At 51.1% G+C, this 15,915-nt stretch overlaps 1 protein-coding gene across 1 annotated transcript in view; it reads left to right on the top strand.

Annotated features, from left to right (window-relative positions):
* WNT7A (Wnt family member 7A) overlaps positions 1-11,595 on the top strand; it is a 61,838-nt gene extending 50,243 nt beyond the window's left edge. The window contains exon 4 of the mRNA XM_029917285.1: positions 9,121-11,595. Within this exon, the coding sequence (XP_029773145.1) occupies positions 9,121-9,600 (480 nt within the window). The 3' untranslated portion in view covers positions 9,601-11,595. The remainder of the gene's footprint in view (positions 1-9,120) is intronic.
* Positions 11,596-15,915: the final 4,320 nt, after the last annotated feature.

The raw sequence follows: 15,915 nt of genomic DNA, 5'->3' as shown, positions 1-15,915 counted from the left end.
AAGTGAATGTCCTGGCCTCAGCCTCCCAGCATAGGTGGGCTTGTCCAGAAGCAGGGACCAGCAGAGGTGGAGCTGCATCGCTGGCTAGGCAGAGCCGTGCCGGGAACTCTGGAGCAGGTACTGCCCCTCCAGGTGGCTGCCTTGCTCAGCCCCTGGCTGCAGCCCAGCCAAGAAAGCTGTGGTTCTGCCCTGAAGGGTCTGACCGCCAGAGGCTGGATGCTGATTCCACTCCCCATCCCATGATGCGCTGGGGCTGGCTCCCATGGGCTCACAAGACCCAGTGTTAAAGATTCAGGGATTTGTGAGCCAATTGTCACATCACTTGCAGCCTAAAATCAGCCATGGTAGGAACATTTATCCTAAAGAAATTAGCAAACACAACAAAACAGGGTGTGTGCGTGTGCATGTGTGTTTGGAGGGCCAGTTTACTAGCACATCACTAGCTGTAGCTTTGAAGCAAGACTTCTCTTGAAGGGGCATCTGAATGGTGCATCTTCATGTCACTACAAAGATGTGCTGGCCTGATGGGAGAGGCTGACAGGTAGACGGTTGTCACAGGGCCAAGGTGACAGATACTCCACAGCCCAGGACAGCCACAGAAACCAGGAGGGAGGGTCACTGACTGCCTTGGTAATCAAGGAAGGCTTTGTGGATGGGGTGACTTTTTTCCTTATGTGATAGAATCTTCAAAAGGGACAATCCCATGAGAAGCAGGGCTCGTGTCCATCCAGCCCCGGCACCGGGGGTCCTCCCTGGAAGTAGCCACTCTTACTAATTTCCCATGCTTTCTTCTGGAGACGTTCTGTGCTCGTACTAACACACGTGCATAGATCTGTTCCTTCTCCCACAAATGAGCTAATGGTCGGCATACTTTTTGGCGCCTTGCTTTGTTCTCCTAACTGTGTATCTTGCAGATCAGCCTGGAGTACTAAGTACAGAACTGCCTCACTCTCTTTACCCGCTGCAGGACATGTCAGTCAGGCATTAGAGGTGTTATACGTTATGTAACCCATGCCCCGAGGGGGATCTTTAGATTTGCTCAGGCTCTTGACACTTCAGATCATGCCTCTGTGAGGCACTCAGTCATTTGGCACATGTGTGAGCCTCGCTGGAGGGTGCACATCCAGTGGTGGAAATGTTGGGTTGAGCCTCTGGGCTGGCAGTAAGGATTGGCCAGATAAGGAACAGGGGGCCAGAGCCAAGAGGTGGATGAGGAGGGAGAGCGAGGACGGGCCTGGGAGTCAAGACGGAGGGGCCCATTGTCAGCTCCCCTCCGAGGAGCGGCGTGCAGCCCGGCAGCCTCTGGGTCATGGCCAGTACACAGGGTGCACTCAGACTAGGACATTAAGGACAATTTAAAAAGGGGACTGAGCCTGGGTGGCTCAGTTGGCTAAGTGTCCAATTCTTGGTTTTGGCTCAGGTCATGATCTCACCGTTTGTGAGTTCAGTCCCTGTGTCAGGTTCTGTGCTGACAGTGTGAAGCCTGCTTGGGATTCTCACTCTCCCTCTTTCTCTACCCCTCCCCTGCTTGTGCATGCACACATGCTCTCTCAAAATGAATAAACAAACTTAAACATATATATAACTGATGAACGGGACAGAGTATGGCATATCCGTACAACAAAGTATCATTCAGCCATGAAAAGGACCTTGAAAACATGCCCAATGAAGGAAACTAGACACACAGATTGTATAATGCCATTTAGATGAAATGTCTAGAAGGGGCAACTCATAAAGACGGATGCTTTGAGAAGTTGCGTAGGACTGAGGGGAAAGGAGAAATAGCGAATGACTACTAATGGGTATGGTGTTTCCTTCTAGGGAGATGAAAAATATGGAGCCCAGGAGGCAGCAAGTAGGAGTGGTTCCTCCTTCCCTCTAATCTCTCTCCAGTGCCTTCCACTGGTCAGGCCCACCTAGAAGTGACAGCTGCCTTCAAACTGTCCTATGACCTATATGCACCAGACCCAGCCAACCAATCACCAATAGCAACAGTCAAATACTATGTAGTCTCCTGGGGCATGAAGCAAGAGGCGGAAGTGTGGGGAGTGGTCTGGAGAGACAGACGGGCCCATACTCTGTGAACCTGCTTGCGTGCCTCCCTTTCTTTACCTGGGAAATGGGAGTTTAATGCCCGTCTGTCAGAAAGGGTCAGGAAAATCAGATGTCATGAGGCTCTGAACATACTCTGTGTAGGCTAAAAAGCAGTACGGGTACAAAGCCAAGGCAGACGGAGTCAGAAGATGGAGAGACAGTGGCAGAAGCAGCCATGGAAATCATCTAGTTCAGACTTTTGGGTTCAAAATGGGGAAACTGAGGACCAGCAAGGGAACCCAGCCAGTTAGCAGAGACGGCCCCACCTCAACTCCAGAGACCATCCCCGCGTAGAGCTTCTCTTCTGAGATCTTTTTCTTAAAAATAGATTTCATTTTTCAGACCAGATTGAGGTTCACAGCAAAACTGAGCTGAAGGTACAGGCATCTCCCACACACTCCCGGCCCCCACATGCATGGTCTCTGCACCAGCATGGTCTGTTTATTACAGCCGCTCCGAGAGCTTTATAAATCTGGAATTGTGCTCCTGGCTTCTCTGTCCACTCATGATAAACACCCACCTCCTAGCTGACCAGCGGGGACAGGTAGAGAAGAGAAGGGGACTCTGCCCTTCATCAGGTTAAACCTGAACCCTGTAGCAGCCACTTCTTGTTTCCCCCAAAGTCCTCCCAGCCCATGGGCCCAAGGCCCCTTGCAGGGTTCAGAGCCCAGAGCACTGGTGGGAGGCGGGGGAAGTCCATGTCCTCCCAAGACACCGTGAGGCACCAGACTCTGGACTTCTCCGATTTATTTTCTCCTTGACTTTCCTCTTGCACTGAGGCACGTCTGCATTGTGGGCTGGTAGAACAGCAGACCCCAGTCTTACCTAGCTGCTCTGTAAGCTGGGGCCCAGCAGTGCCACCAGGAACATACAATATTGATGTGCATTCACACAAGGCGCCCCAAGCACTCTGATCCCCGCTCTGGAATTGCAGTTGTTCTCGGAGTCCTCCCCACTTCCCCTCTGCCCAGAGATGCGGGGTGACACCAGCCAGGTATATGTCCTGGACCCTGGACATTGAGGGTGCTGCTTGCTGGTCATGGAATAGTCTGAGTGCATCCTGACAGTGGATTTACCTTTGGGCACTTGCTGAGCGCCTGATGTGTACCAGGCACTGGGAAGGTGCACGGGGTGTGTCCTCCTAGAGCCTGCAAACCCTCCGACTACATATCAGGGAATCACAATCCAGACTCTTCCAGTGTAAAGAGAGCCCTGCAAATCCCTTTGGACAGCGAGAAGCCCATAGCCAGCCTGGCCTCTGGGGGTGGGGGCAGGGGGTGCAAAGAATGTGGCTTTGTCCCACACTTGTTTCCTCTGCTGTTGTCCCCTGCCTCAGGGAGAGGGCCGGGTGCCCATCCGGATGCCCGTCTGGGTGGCCAGTTCTGGCAAGGGCAGCCCTGATCATGCCCAGCTTAGCGTGGATATAATGCAATCACTGAGGCTCTCAAAATGCAGAGTTTGCAGGGTTAACGGGCTGGACATCATCTGATTAGGGGCCCACACAAATACTGCCATGGCCCCAGGCCAGCTGTGGCCTCACAGGAAGAGGGAGGCGACGTGCGGGAGGCTGCTAGTGGCGAGAGTGGCAGCACCAACCTGACCCAGGAGCCCGACCTTCAGCACTGGGGCTTGGGGCCCAGCACCCACCATGATGGAAATGTTGGGCATCACGGCCTCACAAATACAACCTATTGCTATGTCACTAAAACCATCCAGGGACTTATAAAAAACAACAAACCACCTTGGGATAGCTGGGCGGCTCAGTTGATTAAAGGTCTGACTTTTGATCTCTGCTCAGGTCACAATCTCACAGTTTGTGAGTTCGAGCCCCACATCAGGCTCCACACTGACGGTGTGAAACCTTCTTTCTGCCCATCCCCAGCTTGTGCTCTCTCTCTCAAAATAAATAAATAAACTAAAAAGTAAAGAAAGAAATGAAGGAAGGAAGAGAAAGGAAGGAAGGAAGAGAAAGGAAGAAAGGAAAGGAAAGGAAAGGAAAGGAAGGAAGGAAGGAAGGAAGGAAGGAAGGAAGGAAGGAAGAAAGAAAGAAAGAAAAAGAAGAAAGAAAGAAGAAAGAAAGAAAGAAAGAAAGAGAAAGAAAGAAAGAAGTTTCTATTAGGAAAAAACCCTAGCTCTATTGAGGTATAATTCACATACCATATAGTGCACTCATTTAAAGCATCCAGTTCAACACTTTTTAACATATTCTCAGGTATGTTCAACCATGATTGCAATTTCAGAATATTTCATTACCTCGGAAAGAAGCCTGTGCCTCCTTTCCCCCAGTCTCTTCCCAAACCACACTGGTCTACCTCTGTCCCTTGGATTTGCCTCTTCTGGACTTCACATATAAATGCAATCATACAATTTATGTCTTTTGTGTCTGGCTTCTGTCACTGAGCATAATGCTTTCAAGGTCCATCCATGTTGTCGCACATGTCAGCACTTCATGCCTTTTCATGGCGAAATAATGTTCCATTGTGTGGACCCACCACATTTTGTTTATCCATTCATCAGGTGATGGACAGTTGGGTTGTTTCCACACTTTGGCAATTCTGAAGAATGCTGCTGTTCACTTTGGTTTACAAGTTTTTGTATGGGCATATGTTTTCATTTCTCCTGAGTGAATCTGTAGGAGCGGAATTGCTGGGTGGGCTTAGTCTGTTCAGGCTGCTATCACAAAATACCACAGACCTTATAAACAGACACTGATTTCTCACAGTTCTGGAGGCTGGAAGTCCAAGCTTAAGGCAACAGTCCTCTGGTGAGGACCCTCTTTCTGGCTCAAAGTCAGAGCCTTCTTGCTGTGTCCTCACATGGTGGAAGGAGCCGGGAGTCTCTCTGGAGCCTCTTTTAACAAGGCATCAAGTCTTTATGACTTAAGAAACTCCAAAGTCCCCACTTACTCCTGGGGGGTTGGGATTTCAACACATGAATATGGGGGGTTAGGACTCAAAGGAGGTGATAGCACTGGGCCATGTGACAACCCTGTTTAACATTTTGAAGAACTACTAGATAGGTGTCCACAGGGCTGCTCCATTTCACAGTCCCACCAACATTGTGTGAAGATTTCCATTTCTCCACACCCTTGCCAACACTTGCGATATCTGTATGTCTTCCGCCAGCAGCCTTCCTAGATGGGGTGAAGGGGTATCTCACTGTGATTTTGATTTGCATTTGCCTGATGCCTAATGATGTTGAACATCCTTTCCTGTGCTATTGTACCCATTGCATTTTTAAATGTTTATTTTTGAGAGAGAGAGAGACAGACAGAGTTCAAGTAAGGAGGAGCAGAGAGAGAGGGGAGACACAATCCGAAGCAGGCTCCAGGCTCTGAGCTGTCAGCACAGAGCGCGATGCGGGGCTCGAACCCACAAACCATGAGATCATGACCTGAGCTGAAGTCAGATGCTTAACCGACTGAGCCACCCAGGTGCCCCATGTCGCAGCAATTTTTATAAATTGTGAGATACAGCATTTATGCAACAAAGCACATAGAATGTCTCTATTGATTAAAAAAAATAATTATAAAGTGTCCATATCAAGGAACAGACATTGTCGACACCCCAGAAGTGCCCCAGGTGACCCTGGTCAACCACAACCCCTCCGCCCCACCATCTTGATATTTGTGATCCTCATTTATTTACCTCTTATTATACTTTGCAGGTGTCCCTGAACAATACAATCCAGTTTTGCCCCTCTTTGAACTTGATCAAGATGAAACAATTCTGTGGAAGTCTTTTATGATTGCTGTTTTCCCTCTCCACTGTCCTTCTGACCTTGACTTCTGTCGGTGTGGTTTGCTGTTAGCTGTTCATTGTCACTGCCCTGGAGCGTCCCACTGAGCACACCTCTCAGCTTCTCTGGTCCATCATGATGGACACACAAGTATGCCCAGTGGGGAGAGATACCGTGAATCCACACTGGGCATGCTCTGTGTGTCCATGAATGCTGCGGCTGTGAACATCCTTGAACCTGTTTGCTATGCACACAAACATTTGTTTCTCTTAGGTCAGTATATACCTTGGAAGTGAAATTTCTGGGCTGAGGCCAGTGCATCTTCAGCTTTATTAGATGCTGGTATACACTCACCAGCCGTGAAGAAGGTTCCAGGGGCCCCGTATCCTTGGCGTTGCCAGAATCTGGTCTGAGTGCTCCCAGCACGTCTGTGCTGAAATCTCCCACTGCACTAAAACCTGCTGCCTAGCCCTGCCCCCAGAGCGCATCGCCACTCCCCCGAGCCTCTCTCTGTCCACACGCTTCTTGACGCGTGGGAACGGTCTCCTCACTGACAGCCCAAAGGGACATCTGTGTTATTTGGGGGCTGCTCACCCAGCACCGGCCATATGTGTGTGCAGGTCATACGAGGGTGCCTGCACACAGTAGGTGCTCTGTCACACTAAGTTCCTGGAATCAGAGCATTTAGCTAACTGGATTCTCTGTCCCTGAACATTCTGGATACTTGTGGCATTGCTGGCTCATTCGATTGCAGATACTGTGGTTGAAACAGGGTGGCCTTCACTTCCTGTTGAGTCCATTGACTCAAGCACTGGTCACCTCCTCCTGGATGCAGAGCTCTAGGGCTGGGTGGACCCTGAACATGCACCCATCCTTGGAGACAGGAGACCGTCTCTTGTTACCTCTGTGTCCCCAGCACCTGCACAGGCCCAGAGGCAGAACTCATGACTATGTTTTTGAATGTCTGATTCTGTTCCAGCACCCTGACTTTTGTTCGAAAAGATGGGATTACTCTCATTCCATGTTTCAGCAAAGGCAACTGAGGCTCAGAGAGGGGGTGTGGCAATTCCAAGGTCACAAAGCAAGTAAGCAGCCACCAAGCCATTGATGCTGAACCCTCAGCAATAAGACCCTGTCCTCTGAATGCCTCATAGACCAGCTCTAGGACATAGTGAGCCTCAGTTTTGACCCCTGTAAAATGGAATCATACTAACCTCATGGAAGTAAATAATGCCATGTATAAAATCACCGGCACAGTGTCTAAACTGGTGGCTAATACATGTTCAGTAATTTACTCACTAATGCACCTTTTTTCTCACTACACGACAGGCAAAGTTAATTTGGCAGGGCAGATGAAGACCATGAAAATGCTCATATACACTATGACCAGAAACTATGCTCACTAGTACATCCCCATCCCAGAGCCTGGTACACAGTAGGAGCCTCATAAATGTCTATTGGGATAAAATCAGGCTAAAGATGATAAGGAGGGAAGAGAAGCTTTAGTTCCAAAGATACTCCCTTCTATAATACAGTTTTAAAATAAGAAAGAACATGAAGAAGGGAAGAAAAAAATAAAATAAAAATGGAGAGACTCTTAGATACAGAGAACAAACTGAAGGTTGCTGGAGGGGAGGCGGTAGGGGTTGGGCTCAATGGGCAAGGGGCAATAAGAAGGGCACTTTTTGGGATGAGCGCTGGGTGTCATATGTAAGAGATCAATCCCTGGGTTCTACTCCTGAAGGCAAGACCACACTGTATATTAACTAACTTGATTTTATTTTCATTTTATTTATTTTTGAGAGACAGTGCGAGCAGGGGAGGGTCAGAGAGAGAGGGAGGTACAGAATCTAAATCAGGCTCTAGGCTCTGAGCTGTGAGTACAGAGCCTGACACAGGGCTCCAACCCACAAACCATGAGATCATGACCTGAGCTGAAGTTGGACACTCAACCAACTGAGCCACTCAGGCGCCCTCTAACTTGATTTTAAATTAAGAAAAAAAAAAAAAAAGGAAGAAGAAGAAAGAAGGGAGGGAAAGAAAAGATTTTTTTTTTTTAAATCCAAAGCCTAGTAACAACCTAAATATCTGGTACCATGGGGAGTCTGGTAAATGTTGCCTTCTTTTCCTGCTAAGATATTCCAAAGCAGGTGTTAGCAAAATGCCATCATGGGCCATCTGTAGCCCACTGCCCATGTATGCAAATAAAGACCAAATGAAACCCAGCCTTTAGTTTTGCCTGACCTTAAACTTCAGATCAGCGGAATCATAAAGTATGTTCTTTCTTTGCATCCAATTTCTTTCACTCAACATCACATCTGTTCTTGTGTGTATGAGTTCCTTCTCTTTTGTTGCTGTGTGGTAATTCATTGCATGATTATATATAATTACAGTTATCATCCCTGGTTTGCATATGGGGAAACTGTAGCACAGAGAGTCAAGTAAGTTGCCTAAGACACACAGCAGGTTCATGTTGGATCTGGGATTTAAACCCAGGCTCCAGCATATCTGTGCTTTTTGCTCCCTGTACAGCACCGCCTCTCAGTGCTATGGCGGTGGGAGCCCACGAGGTATTGGGAACTCAGAAGAAGAGGCATATCACCTAGCCTGGAGCTCAGGGAGGGTTAGGTCGGAGCCAGGGCACGCAGCCCCCCGGTGTTCACCGTGCCTGGAAGGTGTCATAAGTGGTCAAAGCAGATGACCTCTGAAAATACATACTGGAGGTCAGGGAGGCAACAGGGAGGGGTGGGAACTGTGGCAAACGGGGGGAGGGGATGCTAGCCTGTGAAGGAGGCAGCTGTGGGTGCAAGACTGCCATGCTGGCATTTGTGGCCAGCGTCCATGCCCAAACATCAGCACTCAGTGGTACCAGTTATTAAATAATTTGAGTCTCATTCTAGAGTTGTCAGATGTCCTTTCTATTTGCAACAAAACACATACACACACACACAAAACAAAACACCTGGAAGTTGAGCTCCTGGTTTTTAAGTGTTGGTTCAAAATTATTTTAAACTTTGTGGTCAGAGAGCAGCTCTGTGCGCTCTGGGCTGACCTGGACTGATCTGAGCTCCAGGCTAAGGACCAGACAGGAGCTGGGAGGCTGGGAGAGGAAGCGAGTTCAGGGAGGAGCACAGCACACAGGCGGGAGGTGAGAGGGATCTGACACCACGTGTGAGTGCCCGCCACCTACCCGAAGCGCAGGCCAGCGGGGCCGGGGGGCGGGGCTGGGGGCCACCAAGGCCACTGTGCAGTGACGTGCGCTGTGCTCTTCCCCGCCCGCCCCCACAGATCCTGGAGGAGAATATGAAGCTGGAGTGCAAGTGCCACGGGGTGTCGGGCTCGTGCACCACCAAGACGTGCTGGACCACGCTGCCACAGTTCCGGGAGCTGGGCTACGTGCTCAAGGACAAGTACAATGAGGCCGTTCACGTGGAGCCGGTGCGCGCCAGCCGCAACAAGCGGCCCACCTTCCTCAAGATCAAGAAGCCGCTGTCTTACCGCAAGCCCATGGACACAGACCTGGTGTACATCGAGAAGTCACCCAACTACTGCGAGGAGGACCCGGTGACGGGAAGCGTGGGCACGCAGGGCCGCGCCTGCAACAAGACGGCCCCACAGGCCAGCGGCTGCGACCTCATGTGCTGCGGCCGCGGCTACAACACCCACCAGTACGCCCGCGTGTGGCAGTGTAACTGCAAGTTCCATTGGTGCTGCTACGTGAAGTGCAACACCTGCAGCGAGCGCACCGAGGTGTACACTTGCAAGTGAGCCCGGGACTCGCTGCGCCGCCCTCTCCAGCTGCAAGTCAGACGGCAGGGAGGACTGGACAGCTTCCAAGCTGCAATCACCCTGGTGGGTCTCTCCCCGGATCTGCACGGGGGACCGCAGGAACGCTGCGCTTGTCTTTTTCTGCTGTAGGGACACGTCTCCTGGGGTTTCTGGTGGGCGCCTGTAGGAAAGATTTCTCCAGAGCCCTTGACCGTTCTCTTCCTCACCCGCTGCTGCACCACCCAACCCCAGACACCGCCAGGGGCCCTCCTTGGCCTGAGGAGCAGAGCCTTTTCGCACCAGGAACCCTGGACCCTTGGGCCCCAACATAGCAATATTTAACAATTTATTCTGATAAAAAATAATATTAATTTATTTAATTAAAAAGAATCCTTCCACCTCGTCAGGATCCGTTTTCTGCAATCAAAGTGGACTGCCTGCTTTCCTTGCGGGATAATTGTGTCACTAGGGCACGGAGCCGAGTAGGACTGTACATAATTATTCTTTATGCAGATATTTCTACTAGTCAGTTTTGCAAGTACGCCCTTGCAGCACTAGATGTTTAAGAGCAGATGTCCTTTATACATATAGAGATATATATACACACACATTTATATTTTTTTGCTGTTTGCTGCTACTTATCCAGAAATCTAAGCTGGTCCAGATTTAGAGACGTTTCCCATCCTTGAGTCCTTCCCAGCTCACACTGAACACCAGTAGAAAAATCCAGTTTGGAATTTGGAGAGAGAGGAAAGATAATAATAAAACTCCCAGCACTTTCCATCTTTTGGGAAGTGAGCCACTGGATAAGAGAATATTTTGTAAGAGACTATTTTTATATGAATATTTTATTTATATCAAGTCTGCCTGTATCATTCCATGGCCTGTGCTTCTTCTCAATTCCGGTCCTCTCTTTGGGGTAAGGAGGAGCGAGGCCTGGTCCCCATGGAGACCCTCCCCGAGCTGGGTTCTTGAGTTCTGTTGGCCAAGTGGGCAAAAGCGGTCCCTGGGTGCCTGGACTGAAGTGTCCTGGGTGACACCTGGGAAAGGATTCAATGACCCCCCCCCCGGCAGCACCCCCACCCCCAGCCTCAGCCTGTTAGGCTCGGGCCTTTTTGAGCAGGGGCCCTGAGCAGTGACCTCATGACGAGCCATGTGGCAGGCACGGCGGAGCCCTGGGTGACCAGCACAGGGCTCAGTCGTCGCCACTCAACAGAAACCAGCTCAGGGAGGCTGTTCCTCACCAGGGTGCCCCTGCCACTGCCTTGTGTTTCTAGAGGTGAGGCTCTGTCCTCAGTTACAGGGCAGAAAACCTGGGGTGAGGGGTCCCATGGACGGCAGGGCTCAGCAGGGCTTCCTGTGGATGTCACAGTCCCTGGGCAGATGGGCAGAGAAGTGTAGACAAGGACAAGTGTAGACTCTCTGCTCTGGGTCCTCACACATCCAGTGCCTCTCGACCCAGAAAGCTCTCCCCCAAGAGGCCATGGGTGTTCTAATCTGTGTCCGTTTGCATTTCCGTGTGCACGCTTGTGTGTGTGTGTGTGTGTGTAGGACCTTCAGGAGTCTTGGGGTTGCCATGTGACTTTGTACCTCCAAGCACCTCTGGGGTCCTAATGTGCACTCCCACGTTCATCCAGCTACGTGTGTGTCTCTCTCCACGTGCCTGAGAGATTCAGGGTGGTGTGTGCATGTGGGTGTGTGGCCATGCATCTGCAGGTCCCCAGGTGTCTCTGCTTGCGGGTGACGTGTGGTGTGAGGCAGACCACAGGGACCTTTGGCAATTGTGTTGAGCCATCAGGGGAGGGCACCTCTGGACTCTGTGCCCACAGACACTGGCGAAACTCAGATACCTCTGAGACCACAGCCTGATGGCCCCATGCACTGGGCGCCCCCCGGTGTCTAGGTTGTGTTGGACTCCCCAATGTCGGTGCTGGGCCTGGATCACAGCATGGACAAATAAAATGGCTAAATGGTTGGTTGATTTCTTCCCTTGGACCATTTATTTCTTCTTTACTTGGGTGTTGGGATTGGTAGAGATGTGAAGGAATGAGTGGATGGATGGGGGGCTGGCTGGCTGGCTGGGTGATGAATGGGAGGACGGGTGAGTAGATGGGTAGATGAACGGATTGGTGGAGGAGTGGACCAGAGGATGGGGGAGTGGCTGGCTGGCTGGGCAGATAGATAAGGGAGGAGAAAATATACAACAGCTTCTTACAGATGCCATGTCACTATCTGCCTGAGGACGGGAAAGGTTCTGAGCATCCTCCCCAGATACGAGAAGTCCCTTACTGTCCAGATGAAGGGTAGTGTGGCATGAGGGAAGCAGGCCTATGAGAATGGCCATATTGGCTGCCAAACTGTCACCTGGCCCCTTTGCACAGTTACTTCCCAACCTTGAGGCCCACTCAGATGCGCTCTGAGCCTGTCTGTCCACCTGTGAAAGGAGGGTAATAATACCTATGTCACGGGGCTGCTGTGAGGGTCCTCCTACAAATGACTGTATGGCCTTGGAGTTTCAGAGCAATAGATGGATGATAAATATTATTGATTGTTAGCATTATTGCAATTCTTTCCATAATGATAAGATTCTTCAAACACAGCTATGGTTAATAAATATTTGACTCTGCTGGGCAAACGTATTTTCCCCCTCTTTGACTTATTCCTGAAGCGGCTTTTCAACAAAAAGGACATTAAAAAGGCCCAAATCTTAAGAAACTGAATCAAATTTTAGGCAAAATCTCCCACTCTTTTGGTATTTTGACAAACATGGTGAGGGCGGTGCAGGCTGCAAGCTGAACTTGGCCTTTCTGCCACCAGCATGCAGCCTCCGGTTCAGAGATGGAGAAACTGAGGCCCAGAGAGGGGCAGGGTATTTGGCAAGACCACACAGCAAGGCGGGCGCATGTGCCTCCTGGGGAAGGCCTTTCACCAACACAGGGCATCTCAGCAGGAGCGACATAGTTTGGAGGGGGCTTGGGGAGGGATAAAGCTCCCGTGTGTTGTTTGGACCTACATACGCACACTTGCAGGTGTGAGCACACACATGCACACGTTCTCTGGATGTACGTTCAAGCCTAGCTCAAGGCTCCACAGGGCAGGATTCGGGCCTTCCCAAGGACCCTAAAGGGATAGTGCCCTGGCAGCTGACCAAGGGAACCCCAAATCTTCCCCTTCTCCCCTCCCTCACCCAGAACCTCAGCTCCTCCACCTCTGGGTCTTGTCTTCCTCAGCCTCCCCTCCATCAGCAAATCCCCTTTGTCTACGTCAGAATATACCCAAATCTGACCATTCTGTCAGCACACTCAGCAGCCATTTGGTGGCCAAGTCCGGCCGCATTGCTGCCATGCCCAGTCCTCTTCTTCCGAGTAGAGCACATTTCAGTCTCCCTTGACGTTGGGAGTGTCTGGGGGGCTAGGTTCTAGAACAAATCACTCCACTCCCAGCCCATTGACACCTCCCACGCTCCTCCCTTCCACTAGCGCGACACAGCCACCCAGGGGCCATGGGGTATGGACAGTGGAACCACAGAAAGAAGGGCTCCAGCCGCCAGCTGGTCAGAATGCCCACAAGCAAGGGGGTGCCTGGGTGGCTCAGTGGGTAGAGTGTCCAACTTCGGCTCAGGTCATGATCTCACAGTTCGTGGGTTCGAGCCTCGCGTCAGACTCTGTGCTGACAGCTCAGAGCCTGGAGTCTGCTTCCTATTCTGTGTGACCCTCTCTCTCTGACCCTCCTCTGCTCATGATCTGTCTCTCTCTGTCTCTCAAAAATAAATAAAAAGTTAAAAAAAAATAAAAAAAAAACAGCCACAGGCAAGAAATGTATGTCTTTTCATGGAAGCCACTTAGATCTGCAAGTTCATCTGCCACAATGCAGAACCCCTCCCTCACGAGGCTCCAGACGGTGTCCTTCACTCTGTTCTCCCAACACGCCATGTTCCAATCCTGCCTCTGGGCCTTTGCACATACTGTTTCTGCTGCCTTTGCATGGCTGGCTCTCTTTGGCTAATAAGACTTCACTCAAATGCCAACTCTTCAATTGTTCAACCTCAATGATCCTGGTGTCCGGCACCCTTCAGCCACTAGCTTTGTTTCTTTGTGGTATTTACCACTATCTGAAGTGGTGTTTCTCATTTAGTAGAGGCTGTGCGGTCCAGTGGTTCAGAGCGTGGAGCCAGGTGCCCTGTGTTCAAACCTGCCTCTGCTGCTGTGGTTTCCAGGAAGAAATTTAACCTCTCTGTGCCTGCATTGCCCCATTTGGAAAACAGGTGCAGTAGTAGATTATTGCAGCCCTTACATGAACTGACACGTATAAGTTGCAAAACAGAGCCTGGCACGCTTTAAGGGCCAAGGGAGTTTAGATGTTAATATGCTTCTTAAGTTCTGTGAGTGTAGGACCTCGCCTGTCTTTGGTGTCCCTGGGTTTCCAGGACCCAGTGCACAGTTGGGGTTAATAATTCCTTGCTGATCAGAATGAAGACCTGAAGCCAGCTCCGAGATGCACTGGGCCCCAGCTTAGGCCCAGGCAGAGCATGGCGGGCAGTGGGCTCAGGTGGGCTTCTAGAGCTAGGGAGCCAGGGGACAGAGGTGGCATGTCCCCAGTGCTGCCTGCCAGCCCAGGGGCCAGATGGGAGTGCAGAGACAGGGCCAGCTCTCCTAACGTGGTCACGGACACAGCTGCTCCAGTGACAAGGTAGCCGCTGGTTACCTTAACAACACTGCTAGCCCCAGAAGAATGTGCTAGAAACAACAGGAAAACTCTGCCGCCACCCTCCAGCTTCACCCCCATGATGGCCAGCTGCTCCGACCCAGAGAGAGTGTCATGGTGCTTGCTTGTGTGGCGTGCACACAGACCCACAGTCACACATGGACACTGAGCCACAGACCCAGAGGGACCTGCACACGGCCCAGGGAGGGACCAGACACTCACACAGGGGACCTACAGGGGTGTCTGGGTGGCTCAAATGGAAGAGTGTCCGACTCTCGACTTCGGCTCAGGTCATGAGCTCACGGTATGTGAGTTTGAGCCCCACCTCGGGCCCTGTGCTGACAGTACAGAGCCTGCTCGCGATTCTCTCTATGTCTCCTTCTCTCTGCCCCTCGTGCACACTCTCTCTTTCTCTCAAAAATAAATAAATAAAACTTACAAAAATTTAAAAAAAAACAAAGGGGGAGTAGAGACACATATCTGCCATGACCAGAGCCTGAGACAGACCCCGAGAGACACATACAGGCCACCCTGAGGGGCACAAGGTCACACTCGCAAGATATACACGCAGACGCCAGTCACAGACTGATCAACCTTCATTACCTGGAAGGCCAGGGCTTGACCTCCCCTTTCACCTATGGTCCCTGGCCCCTCCTTGGTGGCAGGCCCCCATTGTGTGTGTGTGTGGGGGGGTGTAGAGGCAGGGGGAATCAGGACTCAGGAGAACACACAGGCAGGAGATCACTGATACGAAGAGAGACGACTCCGGAGGCCCAGCACCCTTTGTGGCTCTGGGCCCACCTCACACAGAACAGTGTGTCCCACTGCACAGCTCATGACGCAGGGCTCCCATCACTGCTCTGTTCCCTCTTGTTCTGGATGGATGGGGGCCAAGGAAGGTCCAAGCCTCCATGACCTCACGGTAAAGTGTTCACTAATCCCAGCAGGTTCCCCGTGGCTCTGAGTGCAGACGAGCCCATGCCAGCATGGCCAGCCCAGATCCCGTCCCCACCGCTGGTGGGGGCTGCCTGGGGCCTCTGCCTGATCCACGGCCCCCTCTTGGGATCAGGAGATCCCACAACCACTTTTATGGTAATACTGAGATACTTGCCTTTCTCATGCGTGAGCACTCCCAGGTGTACAGTGGAGTGTCCCAGAGGCCTGATGACACGTGACAGCACAGGGGACTGGATGCAGTGGTCAGTAGATGCGAGAAGCCAGCTGACCTTGATGAAGCCACACATAGGAAAGATAGGCAAAAATGTAAAACAATGCCACTTTCCCCACTGGTTTTAAGACACAGAGCCATTTCCATTTAAAATCTGTTATTCATGGGGCCACCTGGGTGACTCAGTCAGTTAAGTGCCTGACTTTGGCTCACGTCATGATCGCTGTGAGTTCGAGCCCCCCGTTGGGCTCTGCCGACAGCTCGGAGCCTGGAGCCTGCTTCAGATTCTGTGTCTCTCCCTCTTTCTGTCCCTCCCCCACTCACTCTCTGTCTCTGTCTCTCAAAACTAAACATTAAAAATCTTTTAGGGGCACCTGGGTGGATCAGTCAGTTAAGTGTCTGGTTTCCAGCTCTGGCTCAGAGCATGATCTCACGGTTCGTGG

Source organism: Suricata suricatta, chromosome 12, assembly GCF_006229205.1.
Source record: "Suricata suricatta isolate VVHF042 chromosome 12, meerkat_22Aug2017_6uvM2_HiC, whole genome shotgun sequence".
Lineage (NCBI taxonomy): Eukaryota > Metazoa > Chordata > Mammalia > Carnivora > Herpestidae > Suricata > Suricata suricatta.
The sequence above is the reverse complement of the archived record's forward strand: the minus strand, read 5'-3'. Positions and strand labels throughout refer to the sequence as shown.